This window comes from Patiria miniata, unplaced genomic scaffold (genome assembly GCF_015706575.1).
Source record: "Patiria miniata isolate m_02_andy unplaced genomic scaffold, ASM1570657v1 HiC_scaffold_14, whole genome shotgun sequence".
NCBI classification, from domain to species: domain Eukaryota; kingdom Metazoa; phylum Echinodermata; class Asteroidea; order Valvatida; family Asterinidae; genus Patiria; species Patiria miniata.
Window position 1 is genome coordinate 5,902,861 of NW_024037052.1, and position 23,297 is coordinate 5,926,157.

The 23,297-nt window shown below is 41.2% G+C and overlaps 1 protein-coding gene across 1 annotated transcript; it reads right to left on the bottom strand.

Annotated features, from left to right (window-relative positions):
* Positions 1-424: 424 nt before the first annotated feature.
* LOC119721963 lies at positions 425-22,776 on the bottom strand. Its single transcript, XM_038191923.1, has 2 exons — positions 22,430-22,776; positions 425-1,934 (listed from the first exon to the last, which is right to left on the bottom strand). The coding sequence occupies exon 2, from the start codon at positions 1,808-1,810 to the stop codon at positions 1,334-1,336; it is 477 nt and encodes a 158-aa protein (XP_038047851.1). The 5' UTR covers positions 1,811-1,934; positions 22,430-22,776; the 3' UTR covers positions 425-1,333.
* Positions 22,777-23,297: the final 521 nt, after the last annotated feature.

Here is a 23,297-nt window from a genome sequence, read left to right on the forward strand (position 1 = left end):
TTACTCTAGAAACAAGCAAGAAGTCCTGTCAATTATTATTTGATTGACCATCTCCCACTGTTTGCTGTTTTCAATCACATGTTCAGTCAATCTCATGTTTCTTAATGTCTACCTAAGGCCCCCCAAAAAAGTCTCCGGTTACTGGTATGCGCGCGCGTCGCCGTAGCCATGCGCGTTGGCAAAATGAAAGAAAAAAAATTCAATGAAATATGATGTCTCAAAACCGCCAAACTGACTGGTTTGAATGAAATCCTGCTGCTGCACAATTTTAACGTGTTTTTAGATCGGTTATGGTCGAGAATAAGCTTTATGTGGCCTCTCTGGACTTCCATATATTTGCACTAAGTTTAGTCGGGCACCATTTGCAGTCATCAGCCCACATTTGAAGCAAAACAATCAGGTAAAAAAAAAAAAAGCCGCGTCGCCGCACCACTTTTTGGGCAAGCTCCATACCAGAAACCGGAGACTTTTTTTTTGGCCTCATCCCAAAAGTATCAACATATTACCCCGGTAATTCATAGCCGCCAGCAATTCAAAGCATATTTAGCGTGATTCTTTTCAAGCTCACGAAGTGTACATGTGCTGATGAAAGAGTTAAAATTCGCCGACGAAATTTTTGAACCTCGTAACCCTATAAGCTGTTCAAAGCGGACGATCATGGGCACTATCTGTTCATGGTGGCACAATATCGCCCACGTTCACACATCCCACAAACTTGAGGTCACTGTTAGTAAAGGGCGCCCCTACTGGTTACGCCACTGAACTGACTTGACGGTTTGCTTTTACAAGTAGCGCCCTCTGTTGACCACCAATCTCGGTCATTGCAAGAAGTTCGCTGGTACGATATCCCATTAGTCCGAGGATGACATTCACGTGTGCAGGCCACCGTGACGGTCGAACGTCTGATATGTCTAACACCGCGCGCCAGCCAATCAGAGTTGACTTTACAAATTATGATGTCATTTCGATCAAAAATGTTGACCTAGCTGATGATTGGTCTATTTAGATGCCATGTTTTTGGAACACACCAACGGGTTACCAAAGACCCGATATAAAAGGCACCCGCTCAATTAATGGTCAGAAACTCGAGGTCAAGACGCAGTCTTGTTTGCACAATTAATCGCCGAATCTGCTCGCATATCATAGACCCTTGCTGTGTAAAGGGATTATTCCATAGACTATACTCCGATCAGCACACACTCCTGTGAAATTTGGAGGGGCGCCACAAAACGCTTATGATAGCAACAATATACATTGTGAAGAAATATGAGATTCATGACTCTCTGGCCTCGTAATAATGACACGAAGGCAGACCGTCTCGAGATAGTTTTCATCAAACTGTTTCTGCCGCATCCGGCCTTTTGTGAATGTGGGTCAGTTTGTCGCTCTCTGCGGCCTCAGCAGCAGCAGCCGGGCTCGGCTTCTTCATAATCTTCTCGATGGCTGCATTCAGCGCCTCCAGCTTAATTGGGCACTTGAGTTCCGAGATCCTTCGCCACTGGTCATTGCTTTCATCGGCAGCAGCCGCGGCAGTGGGGTCAGCCGTCCGCGGGCCCAGCAGCTCCTGGGACGGCCTGCTGGCCTGGCTGGCATCCTCGTCCACTTCCCTTATCTCGTCGAAAGTGACCGGCTGCGTGCGGTAGCGGGCGTCGGCTCGAGGCCGGCGGGCGTGGCGGGACCGCGGCAGGGGCTGCGGCCACTCCGTGGTCAAGTGGAATTTGCCCAGCGGTTCGCCGTATGGGGACTTCGGTCGAAGGTCATTGAGCAGGTCCTCGTCACTGTCGGCCATGGGTTCCATGGCGGTAGCCATCCTCAACCAATTAAATCAACCAGCCACGGCCAGTGAAAACTGAAGTAGAGGAAGAAAAGCTGAGTCTGAGCTGAGTCTTTGTTCAAAACATCGCGTTGCCTACTGAAGGTTTAGCAGTTTTGTTCTGCAAGTAAGCACATAGAAAAACAAAGAATTATTAAGTTGTGAATAACTGAAGTACACTTGATAAAGTCCTTGTGGCCAATCCACAGTCAGACGCATAGACCTGTCACGACATAGTATACCGCCCTCTAGTGTCACTCGGTACCACAACCGCTTGTAAGACTAATAAGAAATATAACTTGGCTATTAAAATTATCTCCTCACTTCCCCAAGTTTAGTGTTATAGAAACGGGGACATTGTTTCAAGTGACAGCTGTGTTGTTCCAGAATCAATTCAATTCAATTCTGTTCGAGTCCTGTCAATCTGCCCTCTCAAAGTTGAGTTAATCGGAAAAAAATCGGCAGAGGGCTAGGGCCTGCGTTGCTTCGGTGTTGCACACAGCTTTAACCACTTGTTTCAATAATGTGCCCAAGAACAGACGTTTCCAAAATGTAGGCATAGGCATACGTATCATGTTAATATATACATTTTACGAGTCGCTAATTGCGCTCTCTGAGGCCATGATATTTTTTAAGGGGGGGGGGGAGGGGAGGGTGCTGGATAGATTCTAACCAATTGTTAAGCATCTAAACTTACACGTAAAATATTAGAGTCACTATCTTAGCAAATAAGGCGCAGGCCTGAGTTTTACAAGTGGGGGCTGCCTTTTTCAACATCAAAGATTTAAGCATCTAAACTTTCGCAACTGTTTCTATTTTGCGCGCCATGTCATGATATCTGTCTGAGTTCACTTTTTTACAGACCAGTAACGTTCGAGTGAACAGCTTGTGCACTAATGAGAAAAGCTTGCAAGTCATTTCCAGCAATGACGTGCGAACACTACACGGCGCGAACGGATTCAACACTGGGTGTTGACACTGCGCTGATCATGACAGAGCGAACTTTGGTATATCCTTTTAAAAAACCCAAACCCTCGGGGGGAAAAACACACTGACGAAGAACTTTGGTGCTACACGAGGATTCTAATGACTTGTTGAATTCAGACGAGGCTTCCGTCTCTAGATTATTTGGTCCACGTGTGTGGAAAATTGGTCTCCAAGGGGAGAACGGGGTTGTCTACTGATTGATGGCGGTCTCATCAAGACATCATCATCTCTCTTCTTCTCATCAACACCTCCAGGGGGGAAATTGCTAAACATCCCGAGGGCTGATTGCGATCATCCCGCTCGGTGCTTATGGCACATGGACCAAAAAAGAATTTACAAAGACAGATAAAAAAGAACTGACGACAGCAGTTCGGATCATATACTTAAACATGCATAAATCACAAACGGCTTACAGTGTGCATTAATTTGTCAAGGCTTTGTGACCGCCTTTGTTGGCCGTGTTCACGGGCATAAAGTCTTCAAATTTGGCTCTCCTGCGGCGCCGTCAAAACAAGAGTTCAGTGAAGACGATTGAATACTTCATTATTTCAGGCAAATGATCCGCATTGGAAAGAACCTTGGGCATCCAGCGGCCATTTTAGAAGTGTTTCTTGGTGTGTGTGTTTTTATTGTACACGTGCATATTCCTTGCAACAAAAGCTTGCTAAAAGATATTTTCAATGCTTCTTCACATATTTGTAGGGAACATTTAATGCACTTGACATAATGTTTGAAAAACTCATTCTATAGATGGGGCAAAGGTTAAGTAATTCGTTGGCCAAAAAGAAGGTATCTACAACAAATCCCATGTCAACAACATTGTCGAGAAGTTTGGCATGAATAGTTCGCTGTGTACGGTTTGTTTGTTTGTTTGTTTTTGGAGGGGGGCAGGGGGAGGAATTGGACATAAGTTGTAGCATGAAACCTCTATTTCATATTCTTGACCACACAACACACACTCGTCACGCAGTTAATACCCGAGGGCATGCAAATCGTGATTTGGTCGGCGGAGGCAATTTCGGGCCTATTTACTGGCATGCAACCATAAGAAGCGCACATATGGGTATAAGAAGGCCAGATTGAGCATGCCTGTTGTGCAAGATTGCAGACTTTTGAGTACACCCATCCCTCCCCGATTACACTAAAGTAATGGAGAAGGCAGAGTTGCTGGGGGGGGGGGGGGGGGGCGGAAGATGCCGGACATACGTCGAAACAGGCACACAAAAAATCACCAATACACGATTATATTTAGGACACATTTAGATAGATTGCTCATATTTTGGTAATATTTGTAGACAGGCCCGTCGCCAAAGGGGGGGGGGGGGGGGGGGCTGGTGGGGCTGGGCCCCCCTTGGCGAGCAATTGCCCCCCCCCCAACCGGCAAAAGCCATAGATGTGTATTTTTGTATTTTTATGGTAGTGGGCCCCCTAGTTGGTACTATGCCCCCCCCCCCCCCCCCGACGCTCAGGGCTGGCGACGGGCCTGTTTGTAGATAATCAATCAAACTAAGACACGCAATAGTCCCACATGTTGAAAAGTGAAATCACCATACATGCTTGTTATTGTGGTACTCAATCAGAACATATGCGGCAGATAACCTCCCTGTGTCTCCTTTTGAGTCCAAGGTTGAAATGAATTAGGCCTAGACCCTGAAAACGAGGTTGATTGATTACCATTTGATATGATTATTGATTATTGACAGCACATTGAAGCTGGCAGTGAATCTCAACATTGCAACTACCTCACACTATTAAAACAATACTGGATAAGGAACAGACAAGTTCAAACATGCAAATAATTATAAACATTATTACACAGTGAATTCCTGAACACAACAATATTCCAAATTCTGTTCTGATCTACTCGTGAAACCATTCGAGCTAAAAATAAATCACAAGAACAATGTCTCTTGGTCAAATGAAAAATATAGGAATAACAGCTGCTGTAATGTCCAAACCATTCAAGTTTGCAGTGCCTGGAAATTGAGGGGGGGGGGGAGAGACACCCACCAAACAGCTGGCTGTTTTCAGCGTGGATTGCCATGTCTATACCTTCCAGCACATTCTCGCCAAGTTCACACGGATTAAGGCATCTTCTTGATACAATCAATGGAATTGATTCAATAAATAATCCTCGCCTGACCTCGTGTTACAGTTTCACCGTTTGTTGCCGGCATGGCCCGTGATCTGATTAATATTTTTTTTATTGGCAGAGATTTGTAGAATACTATACAGGGCAAAATATCTGAATCCTGCGCCACATTCCGTAGTGTTGTCTCCGTTCGAGCCCACGGCGTATTATGTGGAACTGTCCGTTAAATATGATTATAATTGTAGACAAAATGAAAGCAATGTAGCAATGGGCTACAAAAATGGATCCTTTCTATTGGAATTGGACATCTGTATTTCAGATATACAGAACACATTATGCAGTTTTAGTTGTACCAAATACAATGCTCCTGTTTTGGTATACTTTGTCCTTATTTACCGAAATGCCATTTAGCTATATCTTTATGCAAACGTCGGCTAAAATGGTCTTTAATTTGAAATCAAAGAATTTAAAAAAAGTCTTTATAATATCAGTCAAGTTTTGGAAAAATATATTGCAATCACAAATCAACAGAACTCGTTCACGATAACAAGATGTTAAAGGTCCTCGCAAGTTATGGCTTGTATACATGCATAATGTTTAATTCACACAGAACTATCGTTCTATTTCAAAACAGCCGTCTGCAGGCAGCTTAGGCCTATCTCTGGTTCCAAAAAACAAACAAAAAAAAACAACTCCGCAATATCATCATGTTGAAAAAGGCCAACACTAAAATTATTTTGAAGTATTGTATGTCGTGGAATCATAAAAAGCATTTGCAGTCATAAAATGCAATAAAAATTATGCAAGTGCACTGATGAAATGTACAATAAAATCAGGCAACCACGGTAAGTCATGGGTTCACCAGCATTCTTTTAGGGTGGTATATCATCGAGTGCATCGTTTGCCTTACAGACTACGTGAAACTATATTCTGTATATCAACACATTGCAAGGAAAGCCCTAAGAAATAGTTAACTGAGCATAGTACGTTCCTCATGCAAGCATACACATGAACATGCTCCCATACAGATATACAGTATATTATATATAAAAAAAAACACCAACTGACACGCATACACCAAGTATACCAAACATTTCGATCACACACGTACAGAAACTATTAGAAATGAAACGCCGAGTTCCTCTCGACAGCTGACTCGACTGTAGCAGCTGCTTTGTCTATTTACCAAACTGGATTTATGAAAACGTGGCTTTGTTTATTCTGAAATAAATATCATAATGTGCTCGTGGCCTGTGACACGCGTGTACAAACATCGTCTTGCACGAGGTAAAACGGCACGTATGCTCTCGTACCAAGAATTTACACGACACCCTATATCCAGCAAGCTCCAAGATGTCACGACGGGAAAGATGCAGGCCGCATTGGGACGAAAGACAAGTGATATTGAAATGGTTCTATGTTAGGGGTCACGTATACATCTGCAGTGAAGGGCATGCCAACGTGAGGCGAGAGTCTGAGGGGCTTGTGTCGCCAATCCTTAGGACGTGTCTGGTTTCAAGATAGAGCCGTTCACACCGTGTAATTTGCGCCCAATCTGCATGTTCGAGCTCAACATGCCGTCTGACGATTTCAGTTGAAAGAAGTCGTCACATTATCAAGGAGTAAAAGATAAAGGCCCTATATTTGGACTAGAGCACGCAACACTTTGATTCTCTGACGTCCGTATAGCTCATTAATTCTCCACAAATAGGTTATATAGATCTCGTCAGACGTAACGATTTAATTAACGAGCTGACTCAATAAAAGATCTGTAATCGAGACCCGCATGCAACTAAAAGTCCGAACCAAAATAACCTCGTACAAACAGGAAACCGGGACACGATCAGAAAACTGAAAAGTATCAAAACGGCACAAAATATGAAAAAAATGCAAAATTTGGCCCTAGTTTGTAAATGCTGGTACTTTAAGACCACATGCCATGATACTTAGCCAGTATGTGCTCAAAGTTGGGTTGAAAGAAAGACTGGTTTCTGCTACTTTAAAAGGTGCACATTCGCCGGCTAGATTTAACATTTCATGTATTCGATTGTATAGTTACCTTTACTCAAAGGTCTGGGTCACACGGAGGAAAATTTTGCAAAATCCCATCGGACGTTACACGTCAACAAAAGGGCTACATCCGGCCCATTGTGTAAACAGATGCAAAACAAGACTTCCAGTTAATTAAAAACCATTCTGAATAATTAAATACAATTGTGTTGGCTCTGGGACACGTTTCACTAGGTTGATTTCACTAGGTTATTTGCCTGGCCTTGTTTTGTATAAAGAAAAAAATAAGACAATTATAAGACAGTGCCACGGGTCTTCCAACCCACCAAAATAAGATAAAACCAACTTCAAGCTAATGACATAATTATTTAATGTCGGACATCATAATGAGTATAACTGCTTTCATTCAAAGTGAAGCCAGTGAAATCCAAAACCATAATTAAAATTTAACACCTTATCTACGCTAAATCCATCGAAAAGCATACAGTTGCCGTTTTCTGCCGTCGTCTTTCCTCGCGGCGCCAAGGAATTTAGACATGAGAATGACAACTCTAATCTTCCAATAGGGAAGGTGAAAAAAATGTCCAGAGGAGAAGCTTTTCTTATCAGAAAATCCCAAGACGAGGAGTCTTTTTAAGAAAATTGGCTTCGCCACCGCGACTGTCATCTAATCTCGAAGAGTACATGTATATATGACTATGCTCCCCGGAGGTGTTATTAAAAAGAGGGTAAACACAGGACAATAACTTGAGTTTTTAATTAACATTTTATCAAGAGCTCTGACTGATTAACTGTTATTTACTCAGAAAGATTTACTATTGTTATTATGGAGACAATGTGACTAAAAAGACAAGTGATTTTAATTTGTTTTTTTGCGCATGCAAATGCCACTTATTTGAATATGCTCCTGAATTTTAATAAGTCGGCAAAGTATCCTTTGGGAATTATCACACTAGGTTTACGGTATTTACATCAATCACCATGTGAAGAAGAGTATAATCTAAGATCTAAATGTCATTCACTTCCTGTATCCGACGATCCAGAAAGCAAAATGTAAACATCTTACAAGAGCGAATCTACTTCCGTACTGACGTTACAAGTCGATATCACTTGCACGTTTTACGTGAAAAAAATGGCAAAACTCAAGACATGATATTTCTCCACATTAAATTGTTTCCAGGCTCCAATTCCAAATAATAAAATGTTTGGAAATACGTCACCTGAACGTTTCTCAAACAATGAATTTGTCAGTCTAACACTACGGTACAGACTGGTGCAATACCGTTCGTATAGTCAAAACAACACTGGAGGGACAGACGACCATACTTGTATGGTACAACAAGCTTGTACGAGAGCTACAATGGTACCCCACGGCCTTTTAAAAACGGTATGGCAGAAGAGAAATTCCAAAGAAGAGGGTTAAAGGGAGAGCAATACAAGTACCCCATAACTCCCATCTGTAAGGTTGCGTGTTCTGTTCTGTGTTAAATTAAACACAGCATACAGAGCCTGCAAGTGGACCTCAAAACCTGCGAGTTTTTACGTGAATTCAAGAAATCCGGGAACATTGTTTAGGAGGTACAACATGTGCAATCCCCTATTTAAAAAAAAAATCCATTTTGCTTCCTGATGACCGGCCTCATTTCAGAAGCAATGAATAAATTCCGTGTAAAAAACATTGCAATTTTCAATCTTGCAAATCGATGGCAACAATAACATGAAAACGTTCAATTTCCGATGAACCGATGCACATTGCTATAGGGGAAAGGGAGATACGGGAGTCTGTGACTATACACCAGTCAGTTTTTGGTACCAAAAAAGGCATGCACGTTAACTGGAGAGACTCGCCTGCTCTAATAATAAGGGGTTGGCCCGGGGAAATCAAGAGATCATGTCAAGTCGAGTGCGAGGCACGGCAAACCTCAAGAGGCCCACACCGCCAGCCAAAAGAGATGAGGGCTGTCTTGCTCAGGATTTACAGAGACTTCAACACTTCCCTAATACCTCAATCGTCTTTCTTCTATGCGGTGCAAGAACCTTATGTTGGCCGAGTCCGTATCACTTGGCTACGGCCGACAATCGCACATGTGCGTATGGAAGCATCTGTAGCCCTTTCCCACAGACATGCGTTGTTGCTATAGCCGTAGTCAAGACATTCGGACGCGGCCTTAACCATGTAGCGAACAAACGGGGACTTGCCAAACCTCGGACTGGTCTCCGGACTAGTCTGCGAATTCGGCTACATCTACTGCTCCACTATAATTGAGAAGCATTTAACGATGTACTGCCCGCGTTCTTCAAGAAATGAACTGACCAATTTAAAAGTTGCAGGTTATCTGCGAATCTCTGTCTTAAAGGCTTTCATTCGATACAAATCCATTACTTGTGATTGCTGGATCGAATCAAAATACAGGAAGCAAGATGGAGCTATATTATTGTCTCAAGGTTGGAGGCAGAGCATGAGAACGAGGTTGCATCCATTTGGTTCTGGATCTGCTGAATCTCGTGAAGCCGAACCAGAGCCCGAGCCGATGTTTGGTAAAGAAAAACAACCTGTCCCTTGTTGCTTACATGCACGGATCGTTGTGCCTGACAGAGCAATAGCTCAAACTGTATAAGATATTCATGAACTTGCTGATTATCTAGGCTCTGACGCTGAAACAAATACACCACAAGGGTAAATACATCGGTGTACTGACGGAGTGCAAACATCCGGGCTCGTGTGTCATGATGCTTGAGAGCCTCCTTTTCCAATGAAACTGAACTGCTGACGTTTGCCATCAACACGGGAAAACATATCTTTCTACTTTTACTTGATTACATCCCATGTTATATTTTCTTTCCCTTCTATTCATTTGCTTCTTTCATTTTGTCCAAATGTACAGATCCAATTAATAGTAGTTTGCATAAAGGTCATAATAACAATGTTCAGCACAAAAGTACAGCGCGATTTTACATGGGCCTGTGGCGATAATAGCAGTCGCAAAACGGCACAATGACGAAGCTTTGATTTCTTTGTTTTTTTAGTGCTTGAGTAGAGGTGTTACCGAGGCACTAAAAAAAAGATACTGTCACAGAATCGGAAAGACACAGTTTCCTTTTTTACCTCAAGAATTCACTCCACGTTCAGGAGCAGTGCATGTCGACAGCCCATATATACGGAATACGTTTGCAGTCATACATTTTTTTACTGCGTCAAACTCGCAGTGAAGGAGTTGGCGCCAAAACATGGGCAGACGAACAATCCAATGCAACACGTTGTCGCCTGTGGTTATATGTATGCATGGGCTAGGAGCAGTATACAGCATGAAGTCTGGAAACCTCCCATGAAATATGTATAATATGCAGTAATGACGCTGTCGTGTCAGCGCATGTGACTGCCCGACGCGGTAATTTTCTCCGAGGCGTCAACAGCTGATGCCCCGAATATGCCACATACTAATAGAGAGGGGAAAACCAGTACGTGTTTCATGGAATTGATGAACAGGAACTGTTGCCGAGCAAATTTCGTTAAGGGAGGGAAGTTTCGAAAAATAACGACAAAGTATTGAGTGTTACGTCAAAGCACACAGCAACTCTCATTCCAACAAAATAATTTGTAATACATGTACGATTACCTTCTGGTTCAGGAGAATCGTAAGACATATGGCAACGCCATGATTTGAAACAGAAACGCTGCTTCCTGATTCCTGCTGTGAATATATGTTTGTGGAAGATGAACTGATTAAAAAGAAAAAAGAAGACAATGTTTCCCGACCTACTGGGAATTCAAACGTTGGTTAGGCCTCTGTCAGTCTAACGGACAGTACGCTTCTACAACACCCCGCGTAGCAACCAAGTTTATAACTCCGTAGATCAACGCATTTTTGAACTAGTTGTGTTATTGGCGGACATATCACTAACTGATAACTTATAATTCTGATTTTCATGTACAGTTTTCAGTTGTTCGGGCAAATTATTCCATATCGCATCACGCATATATATAGCGAAACTTCTGGCATACATGTAGCATTCCTTTTTGGCGAAAGGGACTTTCAATCCTATGTTTAAAAAATTGTCTTGTTTCACGAATCTGTTTAGTGTTGTGAAAAGATTCGTCATGTACAAAGGAGTCATTTCGTTAGGACTTTAGGGGCGAATTCTAATTTGCATTACTCCTTTTTGTAAATGATGCTCCTTAGCCCATATTTGAATATCTAATACATCACGCCACTTAATTCTGTGCAGCTGTTTCCCGCAATACTACACACAAATATTAAGCACACAGCCTTACAATTACATACATAATTTATACTTGTGGGCAAGACCTTTGTTTCCCTTCTTTTGTCCTCCTTTGTTCCTATTGACATTTCAAACTCCTTAGCATTTTCCTTATGGGGCAGACAAATTTCTGAAGACTTCCTTGTGGGGTCTAATATTCTATTGTGTTTTCTACCCCATAAGGAACCACGCACATGTACAAGAAATTTTATATGATTAGCTGTAATTTCAAACTGACTATCGTAGATAGTGCCTCACACATCCCACGCTCACCTTGAACGATTTTCTGCCCAAAGCCCTATAACTGTCTATTATTTTCTTTCACTCAGCAACCTATTTCATGCACGAATTGCTACATCCGTTCAGAATTTCCTCTCGGTCGGAACGGGTGGCTGGATACAGCTCCAGCATCATTCATCTTGCGACGGATGATTTTTTTTCTTGACATCGTTCAAGACGAAAAACCGATCGCACGTCATACTTAAAAGGGGAGTCGATTGTTTACTGAAAATGCGACTCGTTGGAAAATCAATTTTGACCGCTGAGGCATACATGACCCTCAATGGACACCTGCTTACGCAGAAATAGATGCTGGTACGGATTTTTTAGTACTTAAAAAAAAAGCAATAATCCTTTAAAGGAAAGGCTTTACTGATATTTTTGACGCACAAGAAAAGGCTTTTCCTTCCCAAATATAGAATGACTTAAAGTTGCCGTGTGCATTATGCACAACGAAATGCATCTTTGGACAACAAAAAGGCGAGGCGACGATACATGCCGCGCATAAAATTGGTTTGATTTTCGACAGTGTTTAGTCTATAGGCACTGCGAATTCGAGATTCCAGATAGCTGTTATTATTAAATATTATAGATGGAGAATGAGAATGTGTTGTGAAATAATACTGATAGAGAATGAACAACAAAATTATGATCTTCTGAACATTGCGTGGACACTACAAGTTTCGCACGTCCAAGGCTTGTCGTGAGCTGTGAGTCCCACATTCAGCATTCTCTTTATACGAACCGTCATATACCTCGACAGCTAGGTGTAATTTTTATGGTAAGCCCTAACCTGGAACTTTCATTAAAAAAAAGAAGAAAAGAGCTCTCTGTCAATTCCAAGGTTTCAAGCAGATCTACAAATCTTTGAATACAGTTATTAGCCCATGTTATGCATTATTTTCTGGAAATCCATTTAGGCAATTGCATATTCAGTACACGCTGCTACATTACATGATTGATAATGTCATAAGGCACTCGTTGTCATGGTTACAGCACATGCGACAACACACAATCGCCCGTTAATAGGGCTCGTCATTTATACAGCAGAAGGACAGCTATTGTTCTGTTTATCACAATCAGTAGAACATAGTGAATTTTTATGTAAATACCAGGGAAACAAAAGAATAATTTCTTTTCTGAGCCAAAAAACACCCCGAGATGTCAACGTTTATAACTGTTCCTTACGCATGTTTTTCACAGGACAGGCCGCTACAATCTCTCTCTGTGGTGTAAACAGCAGGGAATAACAAGATAAAGGCAACTCCTACCCACTCCAATTGAAATGTGCCTACCCCATCCACCCCCATCCCCACCACACCTCACCCCCACCCCACACGTATCGCTGACAATTTATTTTAGTCAATGAGTTATCGTCATTGCTTTCAATAACTCATTCAGACGGTGGGTTGAAATATCTCCGTCTGTTGGCTGAGGGTGTGTATACAGTGTGACTTGGCCGGTTTTGTCTTAAGGCAGCTAAATTCCAAACGAGTGACCGGGATATAATGCAGCATAATGTTTACTTGATCCGCGTGTAGACGCTCTCCTCCAGCCAAGCCCGGGCTAGCATCGAAAATGTCACGGGAGCTTGGGAAGTGGACTCCGCATTAATTTTCGGCAACTCTAGCTCGATGCTTCTCTAAAGGGCAAGAGACAGAGCTGGGACATAATGGAGCAAATCGCGTCTCGTCTGATTCCCAAGGGGTCAATAATGAACACAATACTCCATCACCGACTCAGCCAGTACTGAGGACATGTTGTTTTGTGAAGCTCTTGGATGCTCGAGAAAAACAAACACAAAAACAACCCAGTAGTTCATGCAGTTTGGATGTAGTCTGTAAATTACATAATTCAATCGATTGAAATTGTATTTTAATCCACAGCGTGTGATGCACGGTTCCCCATGAAGGAGGAATTTTTCCCTCGAAAGAGTATGCCCGGCAGTATACCCCATGTACACTTAGTTTGTTTGAGACTTGCTCTGAGACCTGTTTGTTTTCATTTATCGAGATTCACTCACGGTACACAACCGTTGGGGTTGGTCTCATCAGACAAAAATAGACACATTAAAAGGAATATTAAAAATCAGCGTTCAATAGCGTTCCATTATCAAATCCGGCAAATTTATTCCTTGCAATATCACAAGGAATATACACACTATTCAATCAAAAGCGGGTTAAGAAATACGCGTCAAAGCTTTATTAATGAACAAGAGATTCTGTCCATGACTAGAAAATCTTTTTTTTTTTTTTTTACATCTGCAGGACTTAAAGGGGAACATAGTCCTGAAAACACCGATATTGTTATGTTTATAACATCATTTGCTTGTCCTTGTATCCTATTTCAAAGGTCTGGTTGAAAGGAAACTAACCTAACATCGTACTGTTCCTAAGAAAAGACGAATAAAGTCTCTGGTTGTTTACCTCTGGCGCGGCGGCGGACAGCCGTAAATATGTCTCCTTCTTGGACGTTGCCCCCGTGTCCATGAGGTCAGACGATTCAGTGTACGGTATATATCGGGTATAACCAAAGGTGGGAATAAAGCTCTTCCCCACAAGTATGTAAGTGTAAGGTTGGGTGGTGGAACATGTGCGACTGGGATCGCGAGTAGCACCCAAACGGCTCGATTTTTAAGTGTAAAAAGTTTGACCCCCGAGGTTCGTTCTCGCAAGAATAGCAACAAAATTGCAAATTTCTAAAGGATGGTTGTGTGGATGTTAATATTCTACTTTTAAATTCTCTTTCCAATGTGTAATATCATTTCGTATTAAACGTATAAGATATTCATGAACTTGCTGATTATCACCATAATATAACCAATAATTCTAAAATATCACGTGATTTTGAGGAATTACTGGTTTCGAATTCATGGCCCGGTTGAATTAGTTCGCTGGCATGTAGGCCTAGTTACTAAGCTTACAAAGGGTTTTTTGTTTTTAATATTATCGTTTTTTTCGCGCCAAAAATGTTTTTCCCCTTTTTTTGTTTGTTATAGTTTGCCTTTTTTTCCCCTACAATAAACTGTGTTTGTCTAAATCAAGGCGCTGCACTGGAGATGTAAAAGCTTGCCTTAATTTCAACTCGTTCAGATTGCCAGTGGAAGAGTTGAATGGCAGCCGTTCAGCCATTGCCCTTATTGTTTTTGCCGTGCCTTTGGAAATGGGTTTGTGTGTACACAAGGCAACGATGTGGACTTAAACGCAGGCTTCTCATGAGCGAGTTGGGCAAGTATTTGCGCCCATACATCATCATACTCGAGCAGACGATCCCTGCGATGCTTACATGTCAATTATTTTCCTTTAACATCGATATTAAACCTTTAAAAAATCTAATGATATCACTCTCAACAAAAAGTTAAAAGGGGATACAACATTATTCCGTACATTTGGTTTAACACTCAAATTATTAATTCATTCGGGAAACATTGTACCAAAAATTCGGAGGTACATGCCGAAAGTGTATTCGAATGAGATTGCCAGAAGTAGATGTTGAGCAAAATTACCTCCTCAAAGGGTCATAGTTCATATCAGATTAGGGACAATCGGGGAACACTCCTTGTCAAGAAACACGTGCAAATAAAGTCTAATTTGCCATCTTGCACTTTCTGGATTTGTTTTCCGAGGGACGGGGCTTATGAAAATATATTTAGGCAAACTTGTCGTCGAACAATGACAGCTAAAGCAGGGAGAACACTGGGATTTTTTAAGAAGGAACATCAGCAAATGATTATCACACATCAAACAACAGGCCTACACTTCTTTGGTAAGGTCGCAACTGGAATATACGCCTCCATCACCTGGGATCCCTACAGACAAAGTTAAATTGACCATCTCGAAAATAATTAAGAGAAGGGCAGTGCGCTATATATGCGGAAACTACCATTGTGATGCCAGCGTTACCAGAATGAGAGAAGATCTAGGGCTCCCACTATTGGAGGAGAGGCGTAGGCAAGCCCGCTTTATCATGGACTACGAAGCTGTCAATAATTAAACAGCTTTATCAATCCCAGACTACATCCAACCAAGACTCCGTACGACACGGCAACAACATCAACACAGATTCATGCGACTCAGCTCCCGTTCCGACAACTACAGGCAAAGCTTCTTTCTAGGAACATTGTGGGACTGGGATGCGCTCCCCCAAAAACATCATTGAGCTGCCCACTGTGGAGCAGTTCAAGGGAGCCATCAGCGCCCAAATCATAGGAGCTGACTTTTTGCTTGCACCAACGTTCTACATACCAGAGCACCTTGCACAAGTGTTCACCATTTGAGTCCTCGTTAAGCTGCTGGAAAGGCTGTAAACGAGTAGCTGCATAGAAGTAGAAGTAGACTTTAAAGACTGACCGTGTGAAAAAAACGGCCCTATATATATCATCTTAAATGCATAGGTATACAGTGAGTCAAAAAAGAAAGTGACCTGGATTAAATAGGTTCCCTTTGAAAAAAGCCCAATTAAATTTGACACATCAACGAAGCATATATTCAACGAGCATGTTTTGTTTTTACTCATTTGAAAAGAAAAAGCAATTACTTGTTATTGATCCATGCTATGGGAAGTTATGCATATTTTACTAAAATAATCCATTTTCCAGCTGTCCATTGAATGCCATTTGAAGCTATTGAGCTGGGTAAAAACCAGAGATTACACACAGCTATTCATATACAAATTATTTTTATAATTGTGTAAAGACTGAAACATCATTTTGTTTACCGTCAGATTTGGTGTTTTGAATATGAGGCATTTTTTTCTGAAATAATATCGATTTGTGTCTGTTTTCCTGTGTAAATTTTTGTTCATTCATGAAGCTAATGACAGAAAAATGCCCTTGTTCCAATACGGTAAATGTTCATTGATGGATAGCTAAATTTTGTGATGTGTGTATGAAAATAGACATAAACTGTGAACATTGTACGCAAATTACCTAACATTTTTTCACAGTTTTTAGTCAATAATATTTTTTATTAAATGGAGAGAGCCACATTTTGTAAAGTATTATTTTTAATTTAGGTCACTTTCTTTTTGACTCACCCGGTAGCTATATAACAACATGCACTGTGCCTTTAGAGTCACTCCGTTTTGGGGACAACTCTTCGACTATAATATATGGCTCTCGAAACGATTAACTCAGACGCAATATCAAAGGGAAAGTGCCTAAAATTATAAGCGCTAAAATCAGCCTAGAAATGTAGTTCAAAATAATTATATGAAAACGTGCGTGGTACATAATTACAGTTGTGAACGGTTTTGAAGAGACACATTTTTTTTTATTTCTACAACGCAGCTCAACTCCCCTAAATTGGAGATGTGGGAATGATTGTAATCGTAACATGGACAGTGTAGGGCTGCTTTAATAACTTTTAGGAGAAAACTGCAACTTTATTACTCCTATAAGTTGACCCTCAACATAAGTCTGTACTATACGACAGTTACCGATACTTAAGCAGTGTACACACTGATACGAATGATTTGTGGTACTTGTACTATGTACATCTTTTCCCGTTTCTCTTGCCGAGTTGTGTGTTTCTAAAAATAACATTCGGTTAACTTGAACTTTAGGGCAAAATGCTCCGTTAGATTCCAAGGAAACAAGCACACATCGAAACTAGTTTTTGTAAGAACTGTACACACACTACACACACAACAAGAAGATACATGGTGCTTCCGCAAAATCCAGCCCTCAATGATTCTCGTGATTCTCATTTAACGTCTTATTTTGATTTTCAACAAAAGCCCGTATCTTGGCTTTTTTTCACGGTGTGGACAGTGGATAATTAGAGCATACACTATAGGTCCCTTTCAAGGGCGGATCCAGGGGGGGGGGGGGCAAAGGGGGTCATGGCCCCCCCCCCAAAAAAAAACGAAACCATTTTTTTTTTTTATGTGACATCGCAATAAAGGCAGGCAATGAGTACACCACCATCAAAAAATACATTGGTTAAAGTGGTCAGAAATTGCCTCAGATCGCACCACAGAGCATCTAGAATCCAAAAAATTTTCGGGGCCCTTAAGCGGGCCCCGAACCCCACGCCGTAATTTTTTGGACCTACTTTTTTGGGGGACCAAAATTTTTTTGGCCCCCCCCCAAAAAAAATTGTGCTCTGGATCCGCCCTTGGTCCCTTTATGATACAATGACTGAGATACGCGGTCCATGGGCCTTCCGGCAATCTGATAATTCTAGCTTGTCATTACAAAACTTGTATATCGTAAAACGGAAATTAAAGCGAGTCCAGAGACCTCATCTTCCAGGGTCTTGTTGACACAGTTTCCCTCCAAAGCATCAGCGCAACAAATCCAATTTTCTGGCAATAAACACGGAATTGAAATGTCAAACTAGCGAAGCCAGCCGGGCTATAAACACACGTAGGGCGAGTCAGTTCCGGGCACTCTCGCGTTCCGTTGAATTGATGAGCTAGACGCCGGCAAATCCTAACCGTAGATTACCCGCAATCAACAAGCCGGCAGCCAGGCAAGTATACTTGATCCATCTTGCCCCCAGTGCGCTGCCTTTCCCCGCGATGAGCCCAATGAATAATGCAATTTACTTTAAGGGGGCCTCTTCTATAGCTGCAGGGGGATCGCATATCGCGAATAACTTGTCTGGGGTTGACCTTTATGTACACAAAGTCAACGCGATTAAAATGTCATTGATTTGGAATTGAAATTGATTTGGCATGTTCGTGACGTCAGAGTAGCCATCATCGCCATACTGCGTTCGCGCACATGGAGCCTTGTTACAACTAATAATGTAGTAACCAACTGCTAACGTATCACCAACCGATAATGTCACGCAAATTGACCGATATTATATCACTAACCCATAAAGTAACAAAAATGACGGATACCGTAGTAAATGTTACTACACTATCAGTTAATTGTTGTTACATCATTGGTTAAGACCGATAATGCAACAACACTGAATTGGCTGATAGTGTAGTACATTTTTCAATTTTGTGTTACATTATCGGTTGGTGATACAGTATCGGTCAATTTATGTGACATTATCGGTTGGTGATACATTATCCGTTGGTAACTAATTTATCAGTTGTAACCAGCCTTTGTTCTTTTATTTCAAGCGGTGTACGCGAAAACGAAGGATCAAGCTATCTTGACTTAATGGGGTAGGCAAGAAATGGGGTACACAAAGTATACATTCTATAATGATACACATGTAGTTATTAAAACCCTTTGTCAAATGCGTGTGAATCGCAAGAGATCCCTTCAAGCGATTGGTTCAACAGACTTCTTGTTTTCGGGTCAAGCAAACAGCATTGTGCGAGTAATCCTCTGTGCACTTGTTGTCGAATAAATCTTCATTAATTTGAGCAAATGGGATTCATCAGCTCATTGCAGTTTGCATCTGTTCAAATCGAGTGATAAACAGACCGAAGAGATCGTTCATCAATTGTCTACTGACGACGAACTGGGAAGCACCTAAAGTTAACGCAAAATTAATAAGGCACTTCTATACATGCTCTGAAGTACGTCATGCGGTGTCTAATAAATGTACAAATTATGTCATTCCATAGCTTGAATTTGATACTTACACCACATTTTTTGTTTTTATATTCCATAGCAAGAGATATGGGTTGTGAACGTTCAACCAAATCTGCACATCGCATAGGCTTATGCAGTGAATACCAGGCCCAAAATTCATGGTGCTGTCACTGAACAAAAACAAAAATCAGTTAGCAAATTATGCCTTAAGCACAATCAGCCGAGAGCCAATCACAAGCCACGTACATCGCAAAATATTTGGCTCACCTTGTTTTGCTTAGCTTTTTTTTTTAACTGAACCAACTTTGTGATTGGCAGATCCATATGAAACTGGCCCTTGGTATATAATCAATTAATGTCAATAATTGCTGCGACGGTTCTCAGCAAATATTTCCCATATATGCACGTCTACTGTTGAGGACGCAGTAGCCGTGTGCATGTATTAACGATGTTGTCTTTACTGAACGTGACTCGCACGTTTGCTGTGAAGCTGTCCCGTGACCTTCTGTATAATACCACGGGGAAATTGGGGCCTGGGAGAATGTATATGGTTATTAAATTATAAAGCCACATACGTCGGTCACAAATTAATTCACAGTGACATTTGTATTGCAACAATCTGTTGCAGCAATTAGGCAAATATTCATCAATGGTTATCATCATTAATACTTCAAAAGTTTCATTAAAAAACAGAGATATGACATTTATGTGCCGTGATTCCAACTGACAGGCAGTTTTTTTCTAGCATATAAATCCAAGGGACGATCTTCAAAATTACACTTAAACTTCCCCAAATTATATGCTGAAGAAGTCCAAAATTGTGTTTGTTGCAGATTCAAAATTGGACCTATCTTTGAAGAATATACCACCCTCCGGTTAAGTTCTGTACACACATTCATGAGACTATATAGACGCACTTTCCAGAAATATCTCATCTAAATGTACACGGGCCTTAGTCTTCAGAAAAAAACTTTGCTTAAGGCCAAATGAAAAAAACAAAAACATGTTTAGCGTCCCCGCCGGCTTCCTTTTTTGGAGGCCACCTCCTTTGTTATTAAACCGGGAAAAAAATGATAAATTTTCAACAGTGACGTCATTTTGGCCTCATATCTGTTGCATCTAGCCCTATATAAATAAAGCAGGTATGTCATTTCCTGAGTCCAATGGCGGCCATTTTAAAAAAATGGCGGCCATCTTGAAAAAAATGCCCGGTTGGGCGGCCATTTTGGAGGGGGGCGGGGAATTAAAAAAAGAGCCTCCCGCTTCCTTTTTTTCAAAAAGGCAGGATGCTAAACATGTTTTTTTTTTATTTGGCCTAATACATGTACTGCCCTCTTTGTGTGTTGTCACCAACGATACAAAAACAAATCGTACACTCTATGCAAATAGTAACAAACCATATTGCACAAAAATTCCTCAATAAATTTACTTTGACATAAACTCGACTTAACCGTATGATATATAAATCACGTGAAGTTAAAATAAAATGTATATAATACTGAGCGGACCTTCATTTTATGTAAAAAATTCCTATTGATAGTTTGGTAGACGCAGTAAGTGGGGCAACTGAAGGCCCAAATGATAATGTTCAAGATCAGAATATGTTTAGTATTTTAATCATAATATCCATCCAGCCGATCGTTTGTTACAGATTATCGAGAAAAAAATCACCAATGCTGAATCGATATTTTGGGGGTTAATGAGCATATCTCAAGTACAGGTACTCATTAATGTTGCACATTATCATCGAGAAGTCAGATTGTAATAAAAGAGTTCCACCTCTGACGAATGATTAGTGGGGCCAACAATAATTAAATAAACCATCCCAAAAAATTCAGTGATGAGGATTTTTTTCAACTTCCTTGTAAATATTGTAGTAAAATTGAAGGATAAATCTGTCAATCGTAAAATAATAGTTGTAGGTTTTCTTATGATGTACGGAGGCCTGTTTAAGACACTTTCAGCATGTTAACAATCACAAACCTTTTAATCTTTGAGATGACGCACGTTGCATTGCTTTGACGTAACAGGTTTCGTTCGAATACTACCCGGTGAATACTATTAATATACCAATGCAGAACATGACAAATAAATTGTACCGGTTGGATAAGGAAAATCAGTTGAGAAAACAAAATGGTCCTACCCTTTCTACAGGCAACAAATCAGACCTGAAACAGTCGTTGGTGTGATATGTACATTTAACTGTGATTAGGCCTATATTAAGCGAACAGCATGGCAAAGCCATAGTGTACCTTTTCATTTGTTATTCAAAAATCTTTTACGAAGGAGCAGCTCATTTGACAAGAACAATACTTTGTAAATGTTGAAGTTAACATTTGAAGTGCCGTAACCAGAAATGCGTACAAGCAACAAAAACGATATTTAAAAAATATCTTGATATCGATAAAGGCCTACATTGTGCGCTTTAATGGAAACGATCATTTTCCTTCTAGGCCCTGTGGAACAAATGAAGCATGTTGAAGGTTTGTGCTCCATAATCTACTTAAGCTAACGAAATTTCCTAAGTCGCCAGGAGCATCATGGAGCAAGAAACAGAGCGAAGAAAGCCCGCCACAAGCCATAGCCTTGGTTAGTTCCACCAAGGAGAGATGCGAGTGTAGGCTATATATCCATGTTCCGAACATTTCCATGCTCCAAGACGTTGACTACGGCTACAGGGCTCTCCAGAATCCCCACTAAACACATGATCTACTTGTGTCCCCTAATGCACTTAAAATCTTAAACAGGGCAGGAAGCTGACGTAAAGTGGGCACAATAATATGTTGCAACCCTTCCATTATACACGTAAAGGAAGGGGGCTTGTATAACGTATTTGGATGTTTATTTTCCTTGTAAGTGAATTATTTTTAGCCATTCTAATAACAAATGTATTATTCACATATATACGTCTTCGTGAATCTTTTTGAAAATCCCTGACAGAGTTTTGATCAAGTCATCACAAGTCATCACATTCACATGTCGCCACAAGTCAATGGTAAGTTTTCTGTCCAGTCAAGCAGTTAGCTCTCCAGTATGCTTCGACAAAGCCCACATCCTTCGTCAAAGTTCATCCCCTGTTACTTTTGACCTGAGATTTCAAATTATAGTGTATACTGACTTGTGACAGATTCGATCACAGCTCTGAGTTCATGTGCCCTGCTCGACCAAACATCTCCTTCAGTCTTCCTCACTGTGCACTTCCCAACAAACTGCACTGCATTCACAGCGAACATGACTTACTTTAAAAACACACCTGGTGTGTTTTTAAAGTCCAATGTTTTCACAGTGTAGACTTGATTACACGCGCGTCAGATTCTAGAGTGTTTGAAAAATCATAGTGACATTTGAGGTAAAGGACTGTTAAGTTTAATTTGCAAGAATATAGGCATTTTAAAAATTAAAGCAACATGACCGTAGTTGAAACCCTCATGGTGAAAATATATAGCAGACATATCGATTAGAACTATCTGCATGTATATAGCCTTACCTTGGACAGATGTTCAAAGAGCGCGTCCTTTCCTCTGTACAAACTAGGTTCGAATGCCCCGACACATTCCTTTGGTAGTTCAACGGCAATGTCCATGAGTCTGTTCACGTGCGATTATACTCCCAAGCAAACCTGCTCTTTTCATAGGCCTATAGCTTAAATTCGAAACGATGCAGTTCAGGATTGCAAATGCTTACCCAGGAAACGCACGCAATCTTGATTAAAAAACACAAAAAGAACGATCTAGCATACCGTTATCTCTACACTACATGTAAGTGCCCGTCGAGGCTGCCTCTAGCTTTGTTGGCAATATCTCAAATGAATGTTTTTCTTTCGCGCTGGTCGCGCCGTTCTGATGGGAAAATATAGTCTGATGAGTCGTCATGTGCGTTACCGCGGCAGAATAGGGCGAGGGATTTGTCGCGATCGCATATCGATTAAAGGGCGACCATGTCGATACGGATTGTTTTTTTTTAAGAGCGCAAAGAATGCAGATAATATTATACCCCGGCTTGGGATGTTCAGTCAAAACAAAGTATTTCAGTGACGTATCATGTAATCTATTATCCTTTACATGAAATTAATTAAAAAGCATCGTATTTCCTTGAGGCGCGCTTACAATACGTATACCGAGGAATAAGAATCTCGACGCTCAGTTTATACCGTGCATCAACATCCAAACAACTGAACTTCCGCAGATGGGGGCCACCGATATAGGCCTACCGGTATGGTATAGGCCTCATTCTCATTTGCATAATTTGGGGAGGCCTAACGCACCGCCCTACGGGCCCAAGGGTGGATCGGGGGGGGGGGGGCTCCCCCCCCCCAAAAAAAAAAAACCCAACTCATTTACGTCGCAATAAAGGCA